The sequence below is a fragment of the Hibiscus syriacus genome, unplaced genomic scaffold (genome assembly GCF_006381635.1).
Source record: "Hibiscus syriacus cultivar Baekdansim isolate YM2019G1 unplaced genomic scaffold, ASM638163v2 tig00001478_pilon, whole genome shotgun sequence".
NCBI lineage: Eukaryota > Viridiplantae > Streptophyta > Magnoliopsida > Malvales > Malvaceae > Hibiscus > Hibiscus syriacus.
In genome coordinates this window covers 5,253,283-5,279,838 of record NW_024061874.1, presented here as the reverse complement: position 1 = coordinate 5,279,838, position 26,556 = coordinate 5,253,283, and the positions used below count along the sequence as shown (strand labels likewise).

Below are 26,556 nucleotides of genomic sequence, written 5' to 3'. Positions count from 1 at the left end.
CAAGCAAACCAGTTAGTCGGGGGCTCTAGACTCTATGGTTAGGGGGGGGGGAAATACTGCCTATAATTCCACCAAATTTCACCATGAATTTGGGCATCTCGCTTTGCCAGCTTGTCTGAACCGAACCAACGTCCATCCCCAGGAAGGATAACATGGTGATTACAAGTATCCTTCAGTAGTTCGGTCACTTCGGGATGATTCATGTCATGAGATCTCATCTATCGGGCTTCAGATATGTCAAGCAAGGAACAATAGAAGCTGACAGTCAACTTTAGGTTGCAGGTCTCAACTGCCGTCACCTGTCGTGCATATTGCGTACTGTACAGATGTCACAACAACTGCTACACTATAAAATGAGAAGAAAAAATTCTACCGAAAGGGTTTTCGGTCTTCAAGGAACTGGAGGAGCATTCTTGTGATATCTAATGGAAGAAGTCATCCGCTGTAGACCTCTTGAAAAATCTGGCTTTAAGCGTTTACTTTGCATATCTTGCAATGACCTTGGTCCAATATAACAAAATGATACAGCAAATAAGAAGAAAACCTAAATGAAGCAACAACGTTTTTTTCCATCAAGATCACATACCTTGGAGAACCCTGACGCTTCTGAGTAAATAGACCGCCTAGCATTGATCTTAGATTTCCAAGGGCCTTTTCAGCTGCCTAAGGGGGATAAACGATCGCAGAAAAAAATTACCGTATAAAATGTCGTCAATGTGAAAATTTTGAATGTAAATAGAACAACGGTATACCTGCATCTTAGCCTCTTCCCATGTGAACCCAATACCTTTCCCTAAAACCTGCCCATCTACCTCAACCTAAACCATAAACCAGAATACACAAACTGTTGAAATCATAATGAAGAGTAACTAAATACTATTAAAAAATCATAATTACTTCTACATCTGAAATTTGGTTACTGCCACACTAAGTAATTTATATGAATAGGGATCCCCAATGAATTCAACGAAACGAACCGTTCTTGGATAGACCTTAAAAAATAGACGAGTTGTCAAGTGCGAACCTGTGCATATATTTCATCTCTCTGCAACGTAATTGATGCAGATGGAGACTGTGCTAGAAAAGTTACTCCAAGGCCCTCCATCATGCACTGTAGACAAACCACATATTATCAGTCCAACCTAAAGACTACATTACTGCAAGTAGTCACAAAATTTGAAGACTAAAAACTATCAATGTCCTGATATCTTACTAATTCTTTAAGTGCGGTGACTGAACCCATAGATTTCCTGGAGCCTTCCAGCCTCAGATCAAGAAGCCTAGATGGTTCTGGTGCCGTTGAAAATGACATAGATTCCTCTTTAGACAATGGCTGGTTCCCATACAAATTCACATTGCCAAGAAAGCCGTTGTCCCCTTTTGCGGACCCAGTATCAGGCTTAATACGTGACAAATATGTATCTGTAAGTACATCATTGGAGAATCAGAATCTGTCCAAAAGAACAATATACGAAGAGAACTTGAATATGGACAGCAAAAAAGAAACATACCACAAATCCTTTCCTCTGAGATTAAACAGAAACATAGGTTTAATCACAAGACTCGAACACGGACAATCTAGTGATGAGTTCTGTGGCAGAAATGTTTTATTCAGCTAGGTGAAGCTGAGCCATTGAGCAATTTTCTTTGTAGATTATTACTACATGTTTATATATCATTAACTAAACACATAATAAAAGGTCAATGAAAAGTTAAAAGTAGTTTTCTCATTTTGCTGGAAAATATACTAATCATTGAAGTAGTCTTTCACTGTCTATCCTCTTAGTCTCCAGTTTATATCACAAAAGTTTAGCAAAGCAGAGATTGAGGTGTAAGATTGCTTTTAGGTTTTTCACTCTTGTGCACTGATTATTGTAAGCCTAAAAAGCAATAGAGGTGATCTCAACCCGTAAAATTCAATACATGCTTGTAGATAAGACTAAAAATAGGAAGAAATATTACTAGCTAAGCCTTTTATAGAATCCTCTGCAGCCTGACGTTGAGCTTCTCTTCTTGTTCTCCCAGTTCCTTCACCAACTTTCTCCCCAGCAAACCAAGCCTACCACAGGCAAGATAGAGGATGAGCCAAAGAGTAAGTCTATCAAATTTTGAAATAACAAATGAAATCAAATCCGAAAATATATTTAAAAAGAGATTAATGTGAACAAAAAGGTCATAAGCTCATAGAATGAGAAAGTAAAAACTGCTTTATAAGTGAAAGTGGATATAAACCTCAACGGAGAATTGCAGGCCCGTACTAGAAACCAAAGCGGGTCTAAATTCCACCTACAAGTTTTAGAAACAAAACATAGAAGCAATAGGCATATAGTGAAACAAGGTGAAACAATATGATATTTGTAACATAAACACCAGCTAACTCATGGTAGAAATTACTTCCAACTTACCTTGGCTCCACACTTCATTGCAATATCTTGTAAAACTCCTGCTGGAGTTTCTCCATTTGGAACAGTTCGTCCAGATTCAAAGTCAAGATCCTTGAGACTAGAAGATGATCGACCAAGGGGCATCTCCAAACCTTCAAAATGTAGAACAGTATACCAAATCAGACAAAAATATATATATAATGCATAGACATAGCAGCCAATGATTATTCAAACTGGAAGAAGAAGAAGAATATAGAAACACGTTATCCTGCTCACAAACTTAGATATCAGACAAGAATGTACTTGTGACTGGAATTTCAAGTAAGATGATAACTCAGAGTACAAACAATAACAAGCAAGTTCAGATTCATTTCAAGGTGGAATTACTTGTTCCAGCTTACCTGAAAAAGAATGATAACCAGACGGTGTATGGTTTAACCCCACATCTCTATGAAGTGCCTGCAAATGAATTACGCTCTTAGATAACTATGTTTCAGCAACAAGAAATAACTTTAACCTTCCACCACAAAGAACCGATTACCTCTTTTGATAATCTTTGATTTTCATGAAGTCTATCCGATGGAATAGCACTCTCAGCCTTAGGGAAAAAGGAAGGGAGCCAATGCTTCTCAATATGCATTGGTTCAGAATCTAAATGAAAATCTTTGGAACCTGCTCGGTTCAGTTTCCGTGGGCTCATCTCCTCATCAGCAGAAAACCAACCTCCACGTGATTGAGCACGTGAAACTGGAACTTCCATTGCAGGGCTCACAGGGGGAAATGCAGGTTCAGAAGGTGTTGCATCTCTGGTATCTTGCCCATGTTGCAATATCAGAAGCCTCCTCCTTGTATCGGGATCCAATTCTGATTCTGGAACCTCACCTTCTTCTCTAGCCGGGGAGCTTTGCAAGCTTGGTTCTGGGGCTACAACAGGAGCCACTGGCTTAATCACGTGCGCTGCCTGAGGAAACTGCATGTTTGGAAATGATACCATCGATGTCTGAGCTGCTGGCAGTGGAACTGAACTAGAAGAAGGCATAGTAAACTGAAGGGAAGAAGCGAGCCTTGGATCTAGGTTAAGGGTTGAAGAGACTGTTGCTGCTGCTGAAATTGCCTCCTGGATGAAACAAGCAAATTAAAATGAAATATTTTATGGATAAAAAAATTCACCTCCATAAGTGACAATATTCTAAAATCAGCAGTCTCACCTAATCTAAATAGGCTGGAGAAAACAATAATAATAAGCCTCAAGGGGAAGGCTGATTTTAGAATCTGATTGTTTAATTGCTTCAGACTGGATTAATAATCCAGCTTCTTGTACTCCTTTGTTTAAAACAGTGGTGAATGACATTGCTAATATCGAGTTAAGCAGGGGTGTGGTCATTATGCACATAAAGAAAGCTGCAAATTGTAAGGCAGATGAGTTTGCCAAATTGGGAATTGGTTAGGTTAGACGAGGGGCTTAATGTAGGGATTGGTTAGGAGTTATGTACTGGGTTGTTTTCTTGTTCGGTGGTAGCTGTTGTGTGGTTGTAATTGGTCTTATGTACTTTTGTTGCATCTGGTTTTTAGTAATAAAATTGTTGGCACTCTTTTCGTCCATCCTATGTCCGCTGAGCTACTTTTGTAGCATGGCGGTTATGAAGGGGTTTTTTAACGAGGCTATCTTTTCTATAAAAAAAATAATAATAATAAGCCCATTTACATGGATCAAAAGAGCCTATGAATGTCAATTACCTTTAGTCTTTTTTCAACCTCACCATCTGCCATGCCATCAAATATAAGTGGATCTTTGTTTCCAGTAGAAGCAGAAGTGTCATCCTGAGAGGCAGGGAAAATTTAGTAATGATCAAAGAGCAGTGTAGCAATACCAGAAAGTCCAATACGATTTATAACCTATAAACATTACAAGCAAGAATAGAAAAACTAAAGAAAAGGAAAAAAGTGTCACGGCTAACCTCAGAGACCAAATAATTGCCCACATCCGGAGGTGAAGGAATATCTTTGATATCATCTTCATAAGAAATTTCAGGAGTTTTTTTAAGAAGGCCTTCATCAAATTCTCTGTCATCAATTCCTAGTGTTATTTAATGAAACTTTTGGAAGGCATAAACAAATAAAACCAATTGAATTGTTCAATCTTGAGTTATAAGGCTGAGAAGGTTATGCCACGTAAGAGCTTTCAGTCAGTGTTATTACCTGAAAAAACCACCTCTAACATTGCAAGCAACGCTTCTCGCAACGCATAAAACTGGAATAGTATTATTTGCCTACAAGATAGAAAGATGCAATAAGTGCTTGCTGCAAAAAAGAAAAAAAATAAACAAGGTGTTGAAAACTAATGGTTATATTGCTCATGCATGCTGTCATCAATTGTCCATAAAGAGAACCAATGCATACTTCAGCTTGAGGAGCGAAATAAGGAGCAAATGCTGGAACAACATGCACGCGAGATTGATCTTTCTCATCCCAAACTTTTAAGCGATCATCAATAACCAGTGCCATTTTTGGATGGCATATTCCATCTTGAAAGACACTGAATAATGATTTCCTCAAACCTATTATGCAAATATTTATTAGTACAAATCAACCAAGAAATGAACCATTTTAGACAGAAAGCGAATCAATTTGCAAGCTATGCATATAAATCAGCTTTACCAATAACCAGCTTACCAGACTTGACACAGACAATTCGATCCAACAATTCTTTTGAATTGATCAAATTTGACTCAGGATCAAGAAGCCTCCACATTTCCAAAGCATAATCCCTTTCAGCCATTGTACAAACATAAACCTCAAACCGTTTACGTCCACTTGCAGTCAAGTAGCTTCGCAGATCCTCCCAAGCAGGTCTCAATCTCACAAGAACACTAGTATCACGAATCTATGGGGAAAAAACAAAGTCAATTAATTCAATATGCAATTGACTAAACCTTAAGAGAACGTGCAAATAAGTCTATAAATGATTAACTGCATAAAATCTGAACATGTCCTCATTTAGAGGATGGAACAAAGCTGGGTTTGACTGTTAACACAGAAGAAAAAAAACAATTGAACAATATGCAGAAGATGTATATGCAACCGGCAAAGTCTATACCTGTGGGTTGATGCGTGTCAGAATAATGTTTTTCTCTTGTAATCGAATAAGCGGTCGAACAATAGGTTGGTGACTATCAGATAAGGCTGGAACAACCTCACACTGTATCTTAATCACCTTCCCATTTTCAAAAACCTGATCATTCTCTGCATATTGCTTTAATATGGCTTTATCATCTTGATAACGCTTAATCTCTGCCATAATACCTGTAGCACGTTGTGGATCAACCTCGGTGTTCTTCTTTCGTTGCAAAGCCTCTATTCGGTCCTCAAATGAGTGCATTGTGTTTGCAACAACAAGAGTTTCATCCAGATCAAATACAATTCCTAGACATCTTAGGTTTAGCAGGAGAAGACAAGAATCATAGAGTCCTCTTGCAACATTGAAAGCCCAGAAACAGGGTCTATAGCTATTCCTAGAATACATTGCAACCAAATGGAGCTCACAATCTCCCATAGGCATTACTGCAGTCTGAAAGCACCAAATAACATCACCATCGAATCTCACAAAAAAATCCAATTAGAAAAGGAAAAACATCATCTGACAGCAAAATGAAGTAACAAAAACATCATAAAAGTTTCCACTTGGAAATTTTAGAAATTATTCAAGTAAAGTTCATCCACATAGTCCAAACTCTGCTAACAATAACAGGTTAACAGATACAATACAAGACAAATGCCATAAATGTCTAAAGGTGTATTTAGAGATCTCCCATCATAAGGCACCCATCTTAGTAAAATCATGGATAAGGCTTTCAAAGAGCTTAGCTCAGGTTTTCTGGGCAGAATGAAGTTGAGAAAATTCTTATGGTACATGCAATTCATGGATTCAGTCTAAGAAATTGATAATCTAGAGCATTATAATTCCTCAAAAACCAGTTAATATTTCCTGTTTCTGGGCTAACTGAAGATACTAATTTTTTACCCATATTATAAATATTATTATTATTATTATAATTATTATTATTACTATAATTATTATTATTATTATTATTATCATTATCATTATTATTATTAAATATATTAAATACATATAAATAATATTAAATTACAAGCCCAAATGCCGGCCCAAACCAAACCGAAACCCTAAAACATTTAGGGTTTCAGTTAGGGTTCTCTAACTCTAGCCGCCTCTGCTGCCGCCGCCGCTCCAAGAGATCTCAGCAGCCGCCTCTGTCGACGCCTCCCAAGCCAGATGGTTCAACCAGATACTGCTGACACTATAGTACCACGCCCCTCGTCGATGAAGCCTCCAGAAGACCCAGCTGCCCTCCACACGTCAATGCTCAAGGGTGAGTCACCACAAGTTTGGTGACTCACCGAAACTCACTCTTTGGACCGGTCCGATGACCACACCGGTGATGGCTATAAAATCCACCACCCGAACCTGCAAGAGAGGAGGACGGAGACAAAAACACAAACACAGAGACAGAAAAAAAAAGATACACGGAAATGAGAGAAAAACAGAGAAACAAGATAAAAAAAAACACTACTACCAACGATCTCAGCAGCAAAGAAACAGAAAAGAAAGAAAAAGGAAGAAGAGAAACTTACCGAGGAAGCCCGACCACCGAATCTCACCAAAACCTTCGAAAATACCGAAGGTATTTCTTTGGATTTGCTCCGATTAGGAGCTATTTAAGAGAAAACAACGCCGGAACCGTCCTTAGGACGGTCCGATCTACCCAATAGTATAAAAATAAAATTTTTCGGCCACCGGATGCGGTGGCCGGCGGTGACGGTCACGGCGGCAGACGGTTGCCGTCCGGTGACCGGCTTCCCTCCGATGAGGGAAGCTAGAGAGAGGCCAGAGCTCTCTCTGCTTGAGAGAGAAAGAAAAATTTGAAATGAAGGCTGGCCCTTCGGGCCAGCCGGTTTTGGACCTTTTATAGGCCTTCCCGAACGACGTCGTTTCGGGAAGGACTATGCGCGTAATTAGATAATAGTTAAATCCTTTCCGCCGTCCTCCGAACTTGTAAACTTTACATTTTAGTCACTAAATCGAGTTTATAATACTTTTAATTTGATCTCGAAATTTTAATTTTATTTATTTTAGTCCTTTTTATTAAAATAATATATTTAGGATAAATAATAGATTTAATCCCTTAATTTTAATAAATAATTTTTTAATCCCTAGTTTATATTTTTAATTTATTTTAATATGATATTCGAATTTTAGATAATTTTATTTTAGTCACTAAATAAATAAAATAAAGAAATAGCATGTTTAATCCCTAATATTTTGATTAATTGTGAATTAAGTTTTTAATTTTATTTTTACTATAATTTAGTCATTTATTTTAAATGTTTTCATTTATTTTTACTGATTTTAAATATATCGTTCTAGTTGTATTTTTATTGTTTTAATTTTACTTGTTTATATTTTTAAATATTTTTATGTATTCATAAATATATATATAATAAATAGTAATTAAATTTTTTAATATTTAATATCGAAGAAAATGACAGTCTTAATACAACTGGATGTCCTATTCTGGTATTTTAAAATTAAACAATATTATTTAAATTAATATTTATCAATATCAAAGAAAAGAGCTGTCTTAAGGTACCTAGAAGTTCTTTTTTTGATATTTTTAAATAAATAAATATTTTTTTTATATAATTTTGAAATAATAGGATTATAAATTAAATATATTTTTGAATTTTTAAATTTTAATAATAGAGACAATTTATAATTAAAAAGTACCAATTTTGGGCGTTGTAGGGGGTGCTAATCCTTCCCTAAACGTAACCGACCACGAATCCCTTTTTATTATTAAAAAACGAATTTTTGGTTATAAACGCAGATCAGTTAATTTTTTATTGATGTTTTCTTAAAACTCTTTTAAAGAAAATAATCTTTAGGTATTCGACCTACCTGATCCAAAAGGCCGATGGCGACTCCCAAATTATTTTCAAAATTATTTATTCACATCAATTTCCCCGCCAAGTATAATATTTCGTGCCCGGACGAAAACCGGTTACGACAGCTTGGCGACTCCACTGGGGACCGGTCAAACTTTTAAAAATCAATTATGAATTGTCTCTATTAATTAAAAATTAAAAATTCATATATTTAATTTTTAATTTTATCTTTTCAAAATTTTTATATTTACTTATTATTTTCATAATATTTATATGTTTTATTTTATTTTATTTGCAATTATTTTATTTCATTATTTATTTTACTGTCAAAGGTTTGAGCATTTCTCCTCACACACAACACGTGCATTGCATAACATAAAGCTCTATAATTGAGTTGTCCCTTTTAAGTGAGAGTGAAAGCGACGTCTTCGTGAGAATTTATTCTCCGTGTCAGACCTAGCAAGTAACTTTCGGGGTTCATATGCTCTATGTCTTCGTGAGAATTTATTCTCCGTGTCAGGCATAGAGAAATGTATCCCCTCGAATTGAACTCGATCCACTTTAGTCTGTGATGGACTAGGATTGAGGGTTAGCAACCCAAGGGGGCACTAACAAGGACAATTCGGGTACCTTTATTCTTAGATCTGAAACCCTGCATATAAAAAACCTTAGAAACTCTTCCGATCCGAAGTCATGCCAAAATTTTGTCTAAAATAGGTGTACACACAGGAGAAATGAATTCTAACTTTCTTGTTTATTTATTTTCTTTACTGATTAAATTACATATATATTTAAATTATTTAAATTTAGAAAAGCATGTTTAAATAAAAAATATTTATGTAAATGTTATTATTGAATTTCTTTATTATGTAAACTAATTCATTTTCTTTTTGTGTGTTCTTTATTTTTCTGTTTGCATAGCATCATACAGGATAAAAGACATTGATCCTTGTGTTAATTGTCTCATTGGAAAGCCTTCATCTATGGATAAAAAGTGTTCAAATCAAGTAATTCTAAACTCAGAAGTAAGACAGTGGGCTGAGGAATTACAAAGACAAGAAGGAGACAGTTTGCAGGATGATTATGTATCTGACTTGGCCAGTTATGCTCCAGTTTCACTAAAAAGAAATGATATGCAAGATTTGCGAAGCATTTGGGAAAGTTGGGATTCAAACAAAAAATTGCAGTTTTATCAGATTTACGGAGACATCCCATATTTGCTCTATGTAGAAGTTGATGATGAATTACTCAGAGCCCTAATTCAATTCTGGAATCCAGGGTACAATTGCTTCACTCTTAATAAAGAGGACTTGGTCCCTACTATTGAAGAGTACACAACTTTGTTACATATTGAAGGGGCTTTGGAAAATCGAATCTATTCAAAGTCAATTAAAACTCAACCCTTTCGAGTTAAATTAGCAAAGATTGCCGGGGTACGAGAAGAATGTGTAGCATCCCGTACAAAACAAAAAGGCGAAAGCGAAGGCATTGCTTGGACCAACATTAAAGAACTTATTCAGAGTCATCCAGATATTAAAGTACGATTCGATTTATTTGCTCTGGGTATATATGGTATGGTCATCTTCCCAAAAGTATTGGGATATGTTGAAGCTGCAGTGGTAGATTTGTTTGAACAGCTACCGAAAAAGATTAATCCTGCTTCTGCAATCCTAGCAGAGACCTTCAGATCGTTAAATGCTTGTAGAAAGCTAGGAGGTGGACGATTCTCAGGATGTACCCAGTTGTTATATGTTTGGATCCGTAGTCATTTCTGGAGGACAGAAAAAGTTTCATACCGATGCTTTAATACGGATTACTCACCATTAAAAGAATTTCTGGAGCAGGGATGGCCGAAAGAAATTAAGAAAGATATGTGGATTAATGCCTTTCGAAATCTGCAAAGCAATGACATTGTTTGGCGAGCCCCGTGGCAAATCCAAAGGGAATTCTTTTACAGATGTGGAGATTACAACTGGATAATGCTACTCGGATTATGGGGAGGAATTGGATATGCACCACTTCTGGTTATAAGACAGTATGAAGGTCGTCAATTTGTACCTGTCACTGCTGGATTACAGTCATCTGAGTTCGCATTCCATAGCAAAAATTATAAAAGAAGTATCATGGAAGCTGTTACAGCTTGGAAAACAACTTTTTGCATCCGAGCTAAAGCAGCAAAAGAAATGTTAACTCCTGATTATGAAGAATGGAGATCTGTCAGGAAAAACGAAAATATTCCTCTACTAGATCAAAATGAGGATATCTCTATGGAAGATCGCATTAAGGTGGTTCCGTCAGAAATTGAAATCTTGAGAGCTGAGTTTGAAGCAGAAAGAGAAGGCTGGTCGAAAGAATTAGAGCAAATGAGACAAGATAAAGCTATGTTGGGGGTTGACATTGACTTTCATTCATCACAATGTGCAATGTTGAGAAAAGATAAAGAAAAAGGTGATGATGAATTCAGAGCATTACAGAAAAATTACCAGGAGCTATATAAATCCCGTAAAACATCAGGATCAAGCCAAGTAACAATACAGATGACCAGAGAATTGAACATCGAGAAAAGACGAGTTGAAGATCTGAAAGGAAAGAATAGCCGTCTAATCAAAAACCTTGAGAAAGGAAAGCAAAAAATGGAAGATTTTGAGGTCGACAGAAGAGAGCGAATTATAAAACACAAGGCTGAACACCGTGAGATCATGAATGAAATGCTAAGAGAAAGGGATCGAGCCAAAAATTTAGAGGATATGAAGAATGACATCTTTGATAAATTTGAAGGCGAGAAAAATATCATGTTCAAGGGATTTGAATCTGAAATGAACCAGTTGATTGCCGAACTTGAAGTCAGAGGCCAAAAGATGGAAGAATCCAATATTGAAAAAGAAAAATGGGAGCTGGAAAGAAAAAATTTCAACACCAGACTTGAGGTAGAGCAGGAAGTGGCTAGAAATTGGATGCAAAGATGCAGAAACAAGGATGTTCAAATCCAGAAGCTTAATCAAAGAACGCAAGAAGCACGAACAAAACTTGAAGAAGATCTGGATCAGTCTAGAAATAAAAACTCAGAGTTTAACGCTTACATTTTGCAACTTGAAGAATCATTGTTTCAAGAAAAGGTTCGTCTAGGACCTAATGACCTTAAAGAAAGTAATGAGGAAAATGCTTCACTGCGAAAACGCATTAGAGATCTTGAAAAAATTCTGCATAATTGTCAAGTCAGAATCACTGAGTTAGAGCAAACTCTTGAAGGAACGAATGAACAATGGCAAAAGTCAACTGATTTCTATGCTTAAAGAAGTGAAGAAAGAAGTAATATGGTGTTCGAGGCCATGGTACAAATGAGCGAAGTTGCTAGATATGTTGGGGAATTAGCTGTGGAAGCCAAAATAATTGAGCATCACGTTGATCCAGTTTCTAAGTGCGGAAAGAAGGTGTCATGGTTAATGAAAGAAATTATAGAGCTTAATAGGAAAGCTACGCCTTATCTGTAGTTATGAACTATTATAAAGAAACTTTTGTATGCCGATGAAAGTTGTTCTATGACAGTTAACTTTTTGGGATCAATACCTTTTTTGCATACATACATTTTGCATACATTCATCATTCATTTCATAATTTTCTCTATGAATAATTTTTATTATTATGATAAAATTCATTAATTAAAATTTGGAAAATAATATTAAAAGATTTTTAATCGCAGTTATTCTGGCCAAAAGAGAAATACAACATCACTACGGTACTAGACAAGTTACTAAGAGAATTATGGAGGATAAAATACAGCGTATTGAGGAACAACATCATAAGGAACAAGAAGAAATGAGAATGAAGCTGGAAACAATTGAAGCCAATATTGCAAATTCACAAGACAGTATGATGAAAAAAATAGAGGACATGTTTAAAAGGCAGGCTATCCTTGGAAAAATGCATGAAAATCCTGTATCTTTAGACCAAGAACCCATATATCCTCTAGGTTTTCCACCAGAATCAATTTATCACTCTGGTACTACACCTATACAAATCAATGCTCGTACATCTGCATTACAAGAAACCAAACCACATGAAGATCAACAAGTGAATCCTGCATCTTCAAGCAAAAATCCGCTTATATCCGATGTGAAAATAGGGGATCTTAATACTGAGCATTTGATCCCAGATTTGAATGAGCTGAATGAGAAACAAAAAGTAAATGAAGAACTGACCAGACAGATCAAGAGCTTAGAAGAACGAATGAAATCTGTGGAAATAACTGAATCATTCTATGGGTTTGACGCTAGTGAATTGAGTTTGGTTCCAGACCTAATCCTCCCCATCAAGTTCAAAGCTCCTGAATTTGACAAATATGACGGTACTACATGCCCTTCATCCCACATTACTATGTTTTGTCGCAGAATGGCAGGATATGTAAAAGACGAGAAATTGTTAATTCACTGCTTTCAGGATAGTTTGACAGGACCTGCTTTAAAATGGTATACTTAATTGACCAAAGCCAACATTAGATCCTGGAAAGATTTGGCTAAAGCATTCTTAGAGCAGTATCGCCACGTAACAGACATGGTTCCTGATAGATGGAATCTCCAAAATTTGGAGAAAAAGAATAATGAAACATTCAGACAGTATGCCCAGAGATGGCGTGACACGGCGGCCCAAGTTCAACCACCTTTGTCAGAAAAAGAAGCCACAGTAATATTTGTTCATACATTGAAGGCTCCTTATTTAAATCATCTAATGGGGAATGCAACCAGAAATTTTGCAGATTTGGTCATTTCTGGAGAACTCATTGAAAATGTCTTGAAAAGTGGCAAAATTGAATCAAATGAAGGGTCTAGTTCCAAAAGACCTACGTACCGGAAAAAGGAGAATGAAGTCAACAATGCAAATTCTTACAGCAAAGATTCATCGAAAAGTGTTACAATAACCCAGCCAAGGGTTAAGAAAGAGGAAACAAACACTAATCGAGCAGAGTCCAGAGGATCTCGAAAGGAAAATGAAAGGTTGTCTTTTACACCTTTACCAGTACCATATGCTGAGATATATGATTCACTGTTAAAAGCAGATGTCATACGGCCCTATCCTTTGGTTCCCATGAAACCACCATTCCCTCCTTGGTATGATACAAAGGCACATTGTGTTTACCTTGAAGGAATTACGGGTCATTCTATTGAAAACTGTTTGGCATTCAAAAGGGTGGTTCAAAATTTGATCAACACTGGAAAGTTGGAATTCAATACACCATCTGCATCAAATCATCCATTGCCAAATCATGGAGATAAAAACGTGAATGCAATTCAGGAAGAGAACAGAAAGAAAGCAAAAACTGACATTTCTGAAATTAAATCTCCGCTTGTTTGGGTATTCCAACAACTCTCTTTAGCCGGTATAATTCCACAACAATTCAGGCCAAAGCAGAATGAAGGCAGGAATTATTGTGAATATCATCAGGAGAAAGGGCATAAAATCCAACTATGTCCTGAATTTAGGGATTTGGTGCAAAAATTGATGAACAACCGAGAAATAGAATTCTTTGAAGAAGAACCAGGGAAAAAAGAAGATGATGTTTGCTCATCAGAGGATTCTAAACCTAGTCAAAGAACAAATGATCCTGTGATCATTAATGTGAAATCATCTACGACGATTCCTGCACCAATAAAGCCGAAAGTAGTTATCACCACTCCTCTACCATTTCCATACAAAGATACCCGCAGGGTACCTTGGAATTATTCTACCAATGTTTCAATGGTAGGAGGATCTGTTTCTCTAGAAAAAACAGAAGAGAAAATACAGAGTTTGGGTACAACATCGACGTCTGAAGCAGTGAGCGAAGTCGGTTTCTTTACAAGAAGTGGGAGATGTTACTCTCCCGAAACATCCAATGCTTCAGAACAAGTGAAAGCAAAAGGAAAAGCCATGGCAATACCTCAGAAGGTATTTGAGGATGAATCCCTTCCAGCATTTAATGAGCCTGTGACAGAAAAACAAGCTCAAGAATTTTTGAAATTCTTGAAACATAGTGAATATAGTGTGGTTGAACAACTACACAAACAACAAGCGAGAATTTCTATTCTTGATCTATTGATAAATTCAGAAGCACATAGAAATGCTTTGATGAAAATTCTCAATCAAACATTCATCCCTGAAGATATATCCCTCAATAAACTTGACAGAATTGTGGGACATATAGCCGCTGACAATTACATAATGTTCACGGATGATGAAATACCAGAAGGCGGAATGGGGTCAGTAAAAGCTTTGAACATCACGACACGTTGTCATGGTCATGTGTTGCCCGGAGTATTGATTGACAATGGATCCGCTCTCAACTTGATGCCTCTAGTCACACTTCAAAGAATGCCTGTGGATCAATCACACATGAAGAGTTATCAGAATGTAGTACGAGCATTTGATGGTACTCAAAAAGAGGTGCTTGGGAAAATGGAAATACCGTTGTTAATTGGACCAGTCGTATACAATATTGACTTTGTGGTGATGGACATCCACCCTACATATAATTGTCTATTAGGGAGGCCATGGATTCATTCAGCTGGAGCCGTTCCTTCTTCATTACATCAGAAATTGAAATTTGTTGTTGATGGACAACTAATATGCGTAGGTGCTGAAGAGGAAATCATTGCATCTGTAACAAGCGATGTTCCATATATCGACACCAATGAAGATGCTCTTGAATGCTCTTTCTGAGCTCTTGAATTTGTAAATGCAACCTTTATTGCAGAAGGAAGCAAAATTCCATATCCCAGATTGTCTGATTGCACAAAGATGACGGTACAACAAACTTTAGGCATCGGAGCTAAAGCTGGGAAAGGTCTAGGAAAGAATCTTCAAGGGATTTCAGTTCCTGTCAAAATAAAGATGAAGAAAGATCGTTTTGGGCTTGGATTTAAGCCCAATTTTCAGCAAAAGAACAAAGAGATGAAAAGAAGATGTGAAGACAGAAAGGCAAGGTTGAAAGGGAAAGAAATCCTTTGGGAACACATGTTTTTCCCACAGTTGAAGACCATATTTAGATCAGGGGGAACAATTAATATAGAACAGCAGCTTGTTGAAGCCTTTAAAGAAGAAAAGTTGACGAAAGATCAAGACATAGTTGAAGAAGCTATGAATGGATTATTTATCAACATGATCATGAATGACAACAAGACTGGCAAATACTTGGATAAGATTCGCCCATGTTTTCCTGGAGAAACACTCAACAATTGGACCACTGAAGATCTTCCTATAGTTTTTAATATTAACGCAGAGTAATATTCAGAACTAATCTTTATGTTTAGCTCAAAAATATGAAAACTTTTTGTTATCTTGTAAAAGAAATTATGTTAATTATAAGGAATTTTCTTTAAAATTTTCAGATGGCAATCATTCTTTACATTTTATTACATTTATTTATTTCATAAATTTACTATATTCTTTCGGAAATATGTCCGACTTAAATTTGCAGGTGTCACCATGTTAATAGCATGTTTATTCCTAGATTTAATCCAGTGATAAATTTAGAGCAGCCTATATGTCTGGAAGAAATCAATGGGTGTGAGGATGAACTGGAATGTGATGTTCCTACTGAAATATTAAGATTGGTAGAAAAAGAAGACAAAAAAATTCTACCCCACAAAGAAGAGGTTGAGACTGTGAATTTGGGAACAAATGAAGAAATAAAAGAGGTGAAAATTGGTACTACTCTGACCATCCAGATAAAACAAGAATTGATAAATCTCCTTCAAGAGTTCAAAGATATCTTTGCCTGGTCTTATCAAGATATGCCTGGTTTAAGCACAGATATAGTGATACACAAGCTTCCAATCAATCCAGAATATAAACCGGTCCAACAAAAGCTCAGACGAATGAGGCCAGAAATGTTGTTGCAAATCAAAGAAGAAGTAATGAAACAGATCAATGCAGGTTTCCTACAAGCATCTAAATACCCAGAATGGGTAACCAACATTGTTCCCGTACCAAAGAAAAATGGAAAAGTTCGAATGTGTGTGGATTACAGAGATCTCAACAAAGCTAGTCCGAAAGATAGCTTTCCCTTACCCCACATAGACACATTGGTAGACAATACTGCAGGGCACGCATGGTTTTCATTTATGGATGGCTTTTCAGGATATAATCAGATAAAAATGAATCCTAAAGACATGGAAAAAACAACATTTGTAACCATGTGGGGCACATTCTGTTATAAAGTGATGCCATTTGGATTGAAAAATACAGGGGCAACATATCAAAGAGCCATGGTAACTTTGTTTCATGACATGATGCACAAAGAGATTGAAGTATATGTAGATGACATGATTGCCAAATCTCAAACTGAAGAAGAACATATTCAAAATCTGAGGAAGCTTTTCCAGAGATTGAGGAAATATCAATTAAAGCTCAACCCCGCTAAATGCACTTTTGGAGTAACTTCTGGGAAACTTTTGGGATTTGTGGTCAGCAAAAAAGGAATCGAGATTGATCCAGATAAAGTAAAAGCAATTCAAGATCTTCCACCACCCAATACAAAAAAAGAAGTTCGAGGCTTCTTGGGAAGATTAAATTATATATCTCGGTTCATTTCTCAATTAACTGACAAATGTGATCCAGTGTTCAAATTACTTCGAAAGAACAATCCTGAAGTCTGGAATAAAGAATGTCAAGAAACTTTGGATATTATTAAGAAATATTTATCCAATGCGCCAATTTTAGTATCACCAATGCCTGATAGACCATTAATTCTCTACTTGACGGTCTTCGAAAATTCGATGGAATGTGTACTAGGACAGCATGATGAATCTGGAAGAAAAGAAAAAGCTATTTATTATCTGAGCAAGAAATTTACTGATTGTGAAATTCGATATCCACCAATACAAAAATTATGTTGTGCTTTGGTGTGGACTACTCGAAGACTCAGACAATATATGTTATACCATACTACTTGGTTGATATCAAAACTTGATCCTTTGAAATTCTTAATGGAATCACCAGCTTTGACAGGCAGAATGGCTAGATGGCAGATGTTATTATCTGAGTTTGATATTGTATATGTCAACCAAAAAGCAATAAAAGGAAGTGTCATAGCTGATTTTCTGGCCAGTCGTGTATCAGATGATTATCAGCCTTTGAACTTCAATTTTCCTGATGAAGATTTGTTGTGCATACCCATGAATGAAGAAGTCAGAACAAATGATGCATTTGCAACTTGGAAGCTTTACTTTGACGGAGCATCTAATGCTTTGGGACGAGGAATCGGGGCAGTGTTAATTTCTCCAGAAAATATTTATTATCCCTTTACAAGTAGACTGGAGTTCTTTTGCACCAATAATATGGCAGAATACGAAGCTTGTGCCATGGGATTGAAAGCAGCTATAGAAAGAAAAATCAAATGTCTCAAGATATATGGAGATTCATCTTTAGTGGTGTATCAATTGCGAGGAGAATGGGAAACAAAAGATCCCAAATGATTGGAATATCAAAATTTTACCCTCGAATTAGTGAAAGAATTTGAGAGAGTTAGCTTCAATTATCTACCTTGAGAAGAAAATCAAATGGCAGATGCTTTGGCTACATTAGCTGCTATGTTTCAGGCAACTAAGAAAGTTGATATGATGCCAATCAAAATGCAAGTATATGAAATTCCTGCACATTGTTATAGTGTGGAAGAAGAGGTAGATGGTAAACCATGGTATCATGATATTCTGCAATATATCAAAAATCAAAGTTATCCACCAAATGCATCGGAAATTGATAAAAGAACCTTGAGAAGAATGGATGCTGGATATTTTCTTGATGGCGAGATTATGTATAGAAGAAGCAATGATCAAATGCTATTGAGATGTTTAAATACCAGCGAAGCTCGAAATGTCATTGAAGAAGTACACAGTGGAATATGTGGAACACATGCAAATGGTCTTTCCATGGCCAGAAAAATAATGAGATATGGATAGTATTGGGCTACCATGTACACAGATTGCATTGATTATGCAAGGAAATGTCATAAATGCCAGATATATGCAAACAAGATTCATGTACCCCCATCTCCTTTACATGTAATGACAGCACCCTGGCCATTTTCTATGTGGGGAATAGATTTCATTGGAGCAATCACACCAAAAGCATCGAATGGACATTGTTTCATCCTTGTGGCAATTGATTATTTTACCAAATGGGTTGAAGCTGCTTCATATACCAATATTAAGAGGTCCACAGTCTGTAAATTCATAAAGAAAGAGATAGTTTGCCGGTATGGTCTACCAGAAAGGATTATTACAGATAATGCTCTGAACTTGAACAACAAAATGATGACCGAACTTTGTGCACAGTTTAAGATCAAACATTCAAATTCAGTGGCATATCGTCCAAAGATGAATGGGGCAGTTGAAGCAGCAAATAAGAACATCAAGAGAATCATTACAAAGACCACTGAAACTTACAAAGATTGGCACGAAAAGTTACCTTTTGCTCTATATGCATACCGAACTACTGTTAGAACATCTACTGGGGCAACGCCTTTTTCTTTAGTCTATGGAATGGAAGCAGTCTTACCAATTGAAGTTGAGATTCCATCGCTTCGAATATTGAGAGAAATAAAATTGGATGAATCTGAATGGATCCAAGCTAGATTTGATCAATTGAACCTTATTGAGGAGAAAAGATTGAAAGCTATTTGCCATGGACAGATGTATCAAAAACGGATGATGAAGTCTCATGACAAAAAAGTAAATCCAAGAGAATTCCAAGAGGGTGATCTAGTACTAAAAAAGATCTTGCCTATACATAAATATTTCCGCGGGAAATGGATGCCTAATTGGGAAGGGCCATACGTTGTAAAAAAGGCCTTTTCCGGAGGAGCATTGATCTTAGCAGAAATGGATGGAAAAATTCTGAAAAATCCAATAAACTCGGATTCTGTCAAGAAATATTATGCTTGAAGAAAAAGAAAAAAAAGAGAGAAAAGAAAAAGAAAGAAAAAAAAAGAAAAAAGAAAAAAGGGGGGTCAAGGTGAAAACCCGCAAAGGGCATCTTGTAACCAAAGGAAGGATTTGAGTTGAAAACCTGAAAAGGCAGCTCAAATGCAGGTTGATATTAGGCATATGGCAATTGAACTCTCTTAAGATTTTGACAGTTTGGAAGAAATTTCACGTCTACAAGCATTTCGACAACGTTTGAGATCTTCCAGACAAAAGCTTACATCATTTCTCTAAGTTGTATCAACTTGATTAATTTAGAAATACTTATGCTTATAATTTGTTGAGACATTTGAATTTTTATCATTCTTATGCTTGCCATAACTTTGAATACAATTCTATCTATTTCAAGTTCAATTTATTTGAGATTCAAATTTATTTTCGAAAATTCAATTTATTCTTCTATGAATTAACATAATTTTGAAATAATTTAAATATTTCTGAATATCACTTTATGTTAATACTTTTAAATACATGGAATACAAAGTAAGCAAATCATCACCATCTTAAAGCCATGAACATTAAGATTGTTACACAGGATGCTACCGGCAACAAGGTCAAATCCGCCAAATCTACTCATCAATTGCTCCAACCGATCACCATTCAGTTCTTGCACCTCTATTTTCAAAGATATACTAAGACAATAGAAGGTGATCTTTGCAGCACTGATTCCAGCAAAAAGAAACAAGACATTGATATCACTGGGAAACATGTCTCTATACAGATCCTTGTATATGGTTTTTAAGGAAACCTAGAAGCATTCCCACCTTATCAGGTTCAAGTGGAGCAACTTTATTCTTTCCAACCCATACTAGATTCCATTTTCAATACTCATCAAAAACATACTTCTGGACACTCGAAGGTGGCTCATTGTCATAATCTTCAAAAGCCTTACAGATCCTTTCTGTTAATTTGGCACTTCCTGTACATGTTTATAAACAGTTCAACTTTGTTCTTGGATCACATGAAAGCCATCATTTCTTTGTCAATGGAAAAGCATCAGCACATGGAGGAAGCAGAATAAGAGAAAATCTGTTCTTAATTGGCGGAATTATGAATATAGCCCTTTTCAGTGTAATAGCATGGAAATGCTTCGAATCTACAAATTCTGGCTCTACATCAAATAAGCATAGTGATATCCTAGTCCAAACATTAAATGAAAGATAAATTGGCCAATAGCATCTTCTGGAAGTGTTCTTTGAGTTATCTGATCTGGTTTGACAGAACCAATCATTGAATTTGGAAGATGAATGTATTAATATCATCTTCTGGAAGTGCTCTTTGAGTTATCTGATCTGGTTTGACAGAACCAATCATTGAATTTGGAAGATGAATGTATTAATAGCATCTTCTGGAAGTGTTCTTTGAGTTATCTGATCTGGTTTGACAGAACCAATCATTGAATTTGGAAGATGAATGTATTAATAGCATCATCTGGAAGTGTTCTTTGAGTTATCTGATCTGGTTTGACAGAACCAATCATTGAATTTAGAAGATGAATGTGTTCATAGCATCTTCTCGAAGTGTTCTTTGAGTTATCTGATCTGGTTTGGCAGAACCAATCATTGAATTTGGAAGATAAATGTGTTCATAGCATTTTCTGGAAGTGTTCTTTGAGTTATCTGATCTGGTTTGGTAGGAACTACAGAACCAATCATTAGAATTAAAAGATAAACTGCATGATCGTCTTCATTAAGAAGTTTCTTTTCAAGCTTCTTTTGCTTATCCCTTTCCCAAAAATCATAGCACAAGTTTCGTCTTTGCTTGTAACTGGGATCATCACATAATGGCTTCCCATCTTTTACCGGAAGAAGTGCGTCAGCATCTTTAGTCATTTGAACAGCACATATAAAATCTATCAATTTTGCAATTGATGAATCTGGACCACGTTTCTCCAGGGCTATTTGAAGTTTCAGCCTCTGAGAATCCCATTTTTGTCAAGTATAACAGTTTATTCTCCTCATCAGAATCAGAATTCAAGATTTCTCGGTATTAGAAGAACTATCGATATCTGTGAAATCATCTTGAAAGGTCACTTCATAATCAGATGATTTGTTATCAGAATCAACATGTTGCATGAATGCAAGCTTTTCAAGAGCCTATACTATTGAGTTTTATTCTCAAGAGGTTTTGTGACATTATATCTACATTTGTCAAAGATGATAAATTCTCTGATTTGAAGAAGAAAAATCTATTGGGTTATTACAATTAAAGAAATACTCAATTCACCAATCTGAAATCAAACAACCTAACATTTATGCATCATATTTAGGCATTTGCAAAAATAGATGCATTTTCATTCATTTTTATTCTTGTTGAATTTTTAACAGGAATTTCAAAGATTTTAGCAAAGATTCAAATCCATCACTTGATGGATCAGCTTTTCCAGAGAAAGTTCATAATGAGAAGAACTCATCTGAAGAAGGAAGAAAAAGTTCATAATGAGAAGAGCTTGTTCAACCTTTGCTCAAATCCATCACTTGATGGATCAGCTTTTCCAAAGAAAGTTCATAATGAGAAGAACTCATCTGAAGAAGGAAGAAAAAGTTCATAATGAGAAGAGCTTGTTCAACCTTTGCTCAAATCCATCACTTGATGGATCAGCTTTTCCAGAGAAAGTTCATAATGAGAAGAACTCATATGAAGAAGGAAGAAAAAGTTCATAATGAGAAGAGCTTGTTCAACCTTTGCTCAAATCCATCACTTGATGGATCAGCTTTTCCAAAGAAAGTTCATAATGAGAAGAACTCATCTGAAGAAGGAAGAAGAAGTTCATAATGAGAAGAGCTTGTTCAACCTTTGCTCAAATCCATCACTTGATGGATCAGCTTTTCCAGAGAAAGTTCATAATGAGAAGAACTCATCTGAAGAAGGAAGAAAAAGTTCATAATAAGAAGAGCTTGTTCAACCTTTGCTCAAATCCATCACTTGATGGATCAGTTTTTCCAAAGAAAGTTCATAATGAGAAGAACTCACTTGATGGATCAGTTTTTCCAAAGAAAGTTCATAATGAGAAGAACTCATCTGAAGAAGGAAGAAGAAGTTCATAATGAGAAGAACTTGTTCAACCTTTTACATGAATTCATCAATTGATCGATCAGAATTTCCAGAGAAGATCATAATGAGAAGAACTCATCTGAAGAAGGAAGAAGAAGTTCATAATAAGAAGAACTTGTTCAACTTTTTGCATAATTCTATCACAGGAGATAGATTAGCATCAGCCTTTCTAGAGAAAGTTCAGAATGAGAAGAACTCATCAAAAGCTTATTCAACCTTTTGAATGACTCTATCACAGAAAGAAAGAAGTCAACATCATCCCCAGCAGAAAGTTCATAATGAGAAGAACTCATCTGAAGAAAGAGAAGAATTTATTCAATATCTCCTTTATAATCAAGTGAAGCCAAATGGATAAAATTTTTTTTATCTTTTCATCTTTGCCCTATTCTTGTTAACACAAGAATGAGCAAAGAGGGGCAGCTGAAGATACTAATTTTTTACCCATATTATAAATATTATTATTATTATAATAATTATTATTATTACTATAATTATTATTATTATTATTATTATCATTATCATTATTATTATTAAATATATTAAATACATATAAATAATATTAAATTACAAGCCCAAATGCCGGCCCAAACCAAACCGAAACCCTAAAACATTTAGGGTTTCAGTTAGGGTTCTCTAACTCTAGCCGCCTCTGCTGCCGCCGCCGCTCCAAGAGATCTCAGCAGCCGCCTCTGCCGTCGCCTCCCAAGCCAGATGGTTCAACCAGATACTGCCGACACTACAGTACCACGCCCCTCGTCGATGAAGCCTCCAGAAGACCCAGCTACCCTCCACACGTCAATGCTCAAGGGTGAGTCACCACAAGTTTGGTGACTCACCGAAACTCACTCTTTGGACCGGTCCGATGACCACACCGGTGATGGCTATAAAAGCCACCACCCGAACCTGCAAGAGAGGAGGACGGAGACAGAAACACAAACACAGAGACAGAAAAAAAAAGATACACGGAAAGGAGAGAAAAACAGAGAAACAAGATAAAAAAAAATACTACTACCAACGATCTCAGCAGCAAAGAAACAGAAAAGAAAGAAAAAGGAAGAAGAGAAACTTACCGAGGAAGCCCGACCACCGGATCTCACCAAAACCTTCGAAAATACCGAAGGTATTTCTTTGGATTTGCTCCGATTAGGAGCTATTTAAGAGAAAACAACGCCGGAACCGTCCTTAGGACGGTCCGATCTACCCAATAGTATAAAAATAAAATTTTCCGGCCACCGTGACGGTCACGGCGGCAGACGGTTGCCGTCCGGTGACCGGCTTCCCTCCGATGAGGGAAGCTAGAGAGAGGCCAGAGCTCTCTCTGCTTGAGAGAGAAAGAAAAATTTGAAATGAAGGCTGGCCCTTCGGGCCAGCCGGTTTTGGACCTTTTATAGGCCTTCCCGAACGACGTCGTTTCGGGAAGGACTATGCGCGTAATTAGATAATAGTTAAATCCTTTCCGCCGTCCTCCGAACTTGTAAACTTTACATTTTAGTCACTAAATCGAGTTTATAATACTTTTAATTTGATCTCGAAATTTTAATTTTATTTATTTTAGTCATTTTTATTAAAATAATATATTTAGGATAAATAATAGATTTAATCCCTTAATTTTAATAAATAATTTTTTAATCCCTAGTTTATATTTTTAATTTATTTTAATATGATATTCGAATTTTAGATAATTTTATTTTAGTCACTAAATAAATAAAATAAAGAAATAGCATGTTTAATCCCTAATATTTTGATTAATTGTGAATTAAGTTTTTAATTTTATTTTTACTATAATTTAGTCATTTATTTTAAATGTTTTCTTTTATTTTTACTGATTTTAAATATATCGTTCTAGTTGTATTTTTATTGTTTTAATTTTACTTGTTTATATTTTTAAATATTTTTATGTATTCATAAATATATATATAATAAATAGTAATTAAATTTTTTAATATTTAATATCGAAGAAAAGGACAGTCTTAATACAACTGGATGTCATATTCTGGTATTTTAAAATTAAACAATATTATTTAAATTAATATTTATCAATATTAAAGAAAAGAGCTGTCTTAAGGTACCTAGAAGTTCTTTTTTTGATATTTTTAAATAAATAAATATTTTTTTATATAATTTTGAAATAATAGGATTATAAATTAAATATATTTTTGAATTTTTAAATTTTAATAATAGAGACAATTTATAATTAAAAAGTACCAATTTTGGGCGTTGTAGGGGTGCTAATCCTTCCCTAAACGTAACCGACCACGAATCCCTTTTTATTATTAAAAAAAACGAATTTTTGGTTATAAACGCAGATCAGTTAATTTTTTATTGATGTTTTCTTAAAACTCTTTTAAAGAAAATAATCTTTAGGTATTCGACCTACCTAATCCAAAAGGTCGATGGCGACTCCCAAATTATTTTCAAAATTATTTATTCACATCAATTTCCCCGCCAAGTATAATATTTCGTGCCCGGACGAAAACCGGTTACGACACTAACTATTAAAGATTCAACAAGTCACCAAGGATTAGGGCATCAGCAGCTTGAGCAAAATTGTCAAAAACCTCAAGAGTTCATCAGTTCATACAGTTCTCAGAAATTTAAGCGCTAGAACTGGTTAAAATTCCCAGTTGTATAAGTTAATGCATTTTTAGCAAGTATCTTGGGCTCTGCAAAAAATTGTCTAAATTTCAAACCGGAGGTCCTGAAAAATATCTGTCCAGTTAAGAGTCCAGTAAGTTAGTAGTTTCTGGGCAATTAAGATTAACTTCTTTTAGCTTATTGTTAGTTAATCCACTTCGTTTTAGTTCAATTGTTTTTTTTTCAAGTTGATGGGCAATTGCTGGGCTATACCTTGTTGTCTCTGATACATTCTGAGTGCAAAAGATGAAGCGGAGGCGTGTCTTGAGGCGAAGCAGAGTAGTTGTTGTCCTTTGAAGATTCCATTTTGAAGCAAATCCCAATACTAGTAATGGTATGCAACACTGCAAGTGGTGGGCATCTCTCACTGCCTTGCGTCAAATATCCTACCCTGATTTCATTCATTTCTTCTATCACCGTTAATTTCCCCCCATCTTCTTCCCTTAGATGATGTTGTGGATAAATCTCAACCTCTCCCAACAGTTCCTCCACTTGATACACAACCGATTTGTACATACTCGTCATCAGATTTCAGATCCTCAATTTCTCATCAAATTAATCAACAAAAGAAAGTTTTTACTAGTTGTTTCGATCGATTCGATTCTTCTTTAGATTTGACCAAATTTTGTGCAGATTGCAAGTTCAATAGCAATAAAAACAATAATCAAGTCGAAGGAACAAAGGAGAAATTTAGAGTTTGGGGGATGTTTGCTCTCAAGGAAAAAAGTTTGGGGGGGAAAAAGCCTAATAGCAGATCTGATTTCTTCTTCTCTTCTATTGATTTCTTGATATCCGATTTTGTATATTTTCCCGAGAAAAAAAACATATTACAAAGAAACCGATGGCTTTCTTAGGGTTTGCTTTCCGGAGACGATGAAGAATTTGAGAAAACCCTACATCCAGTGGATGATAATAATGATGATGATATTTATCATTAAACCATTATATAAATTTTAATGTGAACTGTGAAGGCGTCATTGTCCTTGCTGTTGCAGTGGTGGGGACCGGAGATGAGGGGGTTAAACATGACATTTTCCCTTTTTAAACATCATTCGGAGACGTGCTTGGGAAAACCACCCAATGGAAGGAGGACGTCAGAGGAGGGATGTGATTGAATAATTGGCAAAAGCTTAGGGGGCTTGAATTGATATTTATGGAAATCTTGGATTGGGTTAAACCTGCTGGCTAGCCGCTCTATATGGCGGGTGTTGACTTTTTAATAGATTCGCTTTTCGTCTGGTGCTTTTTGACCCATTCCGTTGGGATAAATTTTATGTGATTTTTGTTGCCTTCAACCAATTTTCTTACTTTTTTTAAGTTAAATTTATTTTAAGTTAAAAAGGTAAATTAAGTATTTATTATATCTTTAATTATATCTATTTATTGGTAGGTTTGAATATCGTTTTCAATATTTGTTTTGATTCAACTCGAATATAAAATTTTATTATTGAATATTAATAAAAAAATTATCTTTCATCAATTAAGCTTAAATATTTGAATAATTCTCTCATTTAATATATTATCTATTCTTGTATTTTTTATCATTTTTTTATAAAATTAGCAATGAT

At 35.6% G+C, this 26,556-nt stretch overlaps 1 protein-coding gene across 1 annotated transcript; it reads right to left on the bottom strand.

Annotated features, from left to right (window-relative positions):
- Positions 1–184: 184 nt before the first annotated feature.
- LOC120127781 (RNA polymerase II C-terminal domain phosphatase-like 1) lies at positions 185–25,528 on the bottom strand. The gene is made up of 17 exons (XM_039145607.1): positions 25,202–25,528; positions 5,482–5,952; positions 5,058–5,268; positions 4,785–4,942; positions 4,584–4,654; positions 4,343–4,448; positions 4,122–4,205; positions 2,926–3,501; positions 2,786–2,843; positions 2,406–2,536; positions 2,233–2,286; positions 1,963–2,059; positions 1,214–1,422; positions 1,025–1,111; positions 753–818; positions 587–663; positions 185–500 (listed from the first exon to the last, which is right to left on the bottom strand). The coding sequence occupies exons 1-17, from the start codon at positions 25,511–25,513 to the stop codon at positions 392–394; spliced, it is 2,877 nt and encodes a 958-aa protein (XP_039001538.1). The 5' UTR covers positions 25,514–25,528; the 3' UTR covers positions 185–391.
- Positions 25,529–26,556: the final 1,028 nt, after the last annotated feature.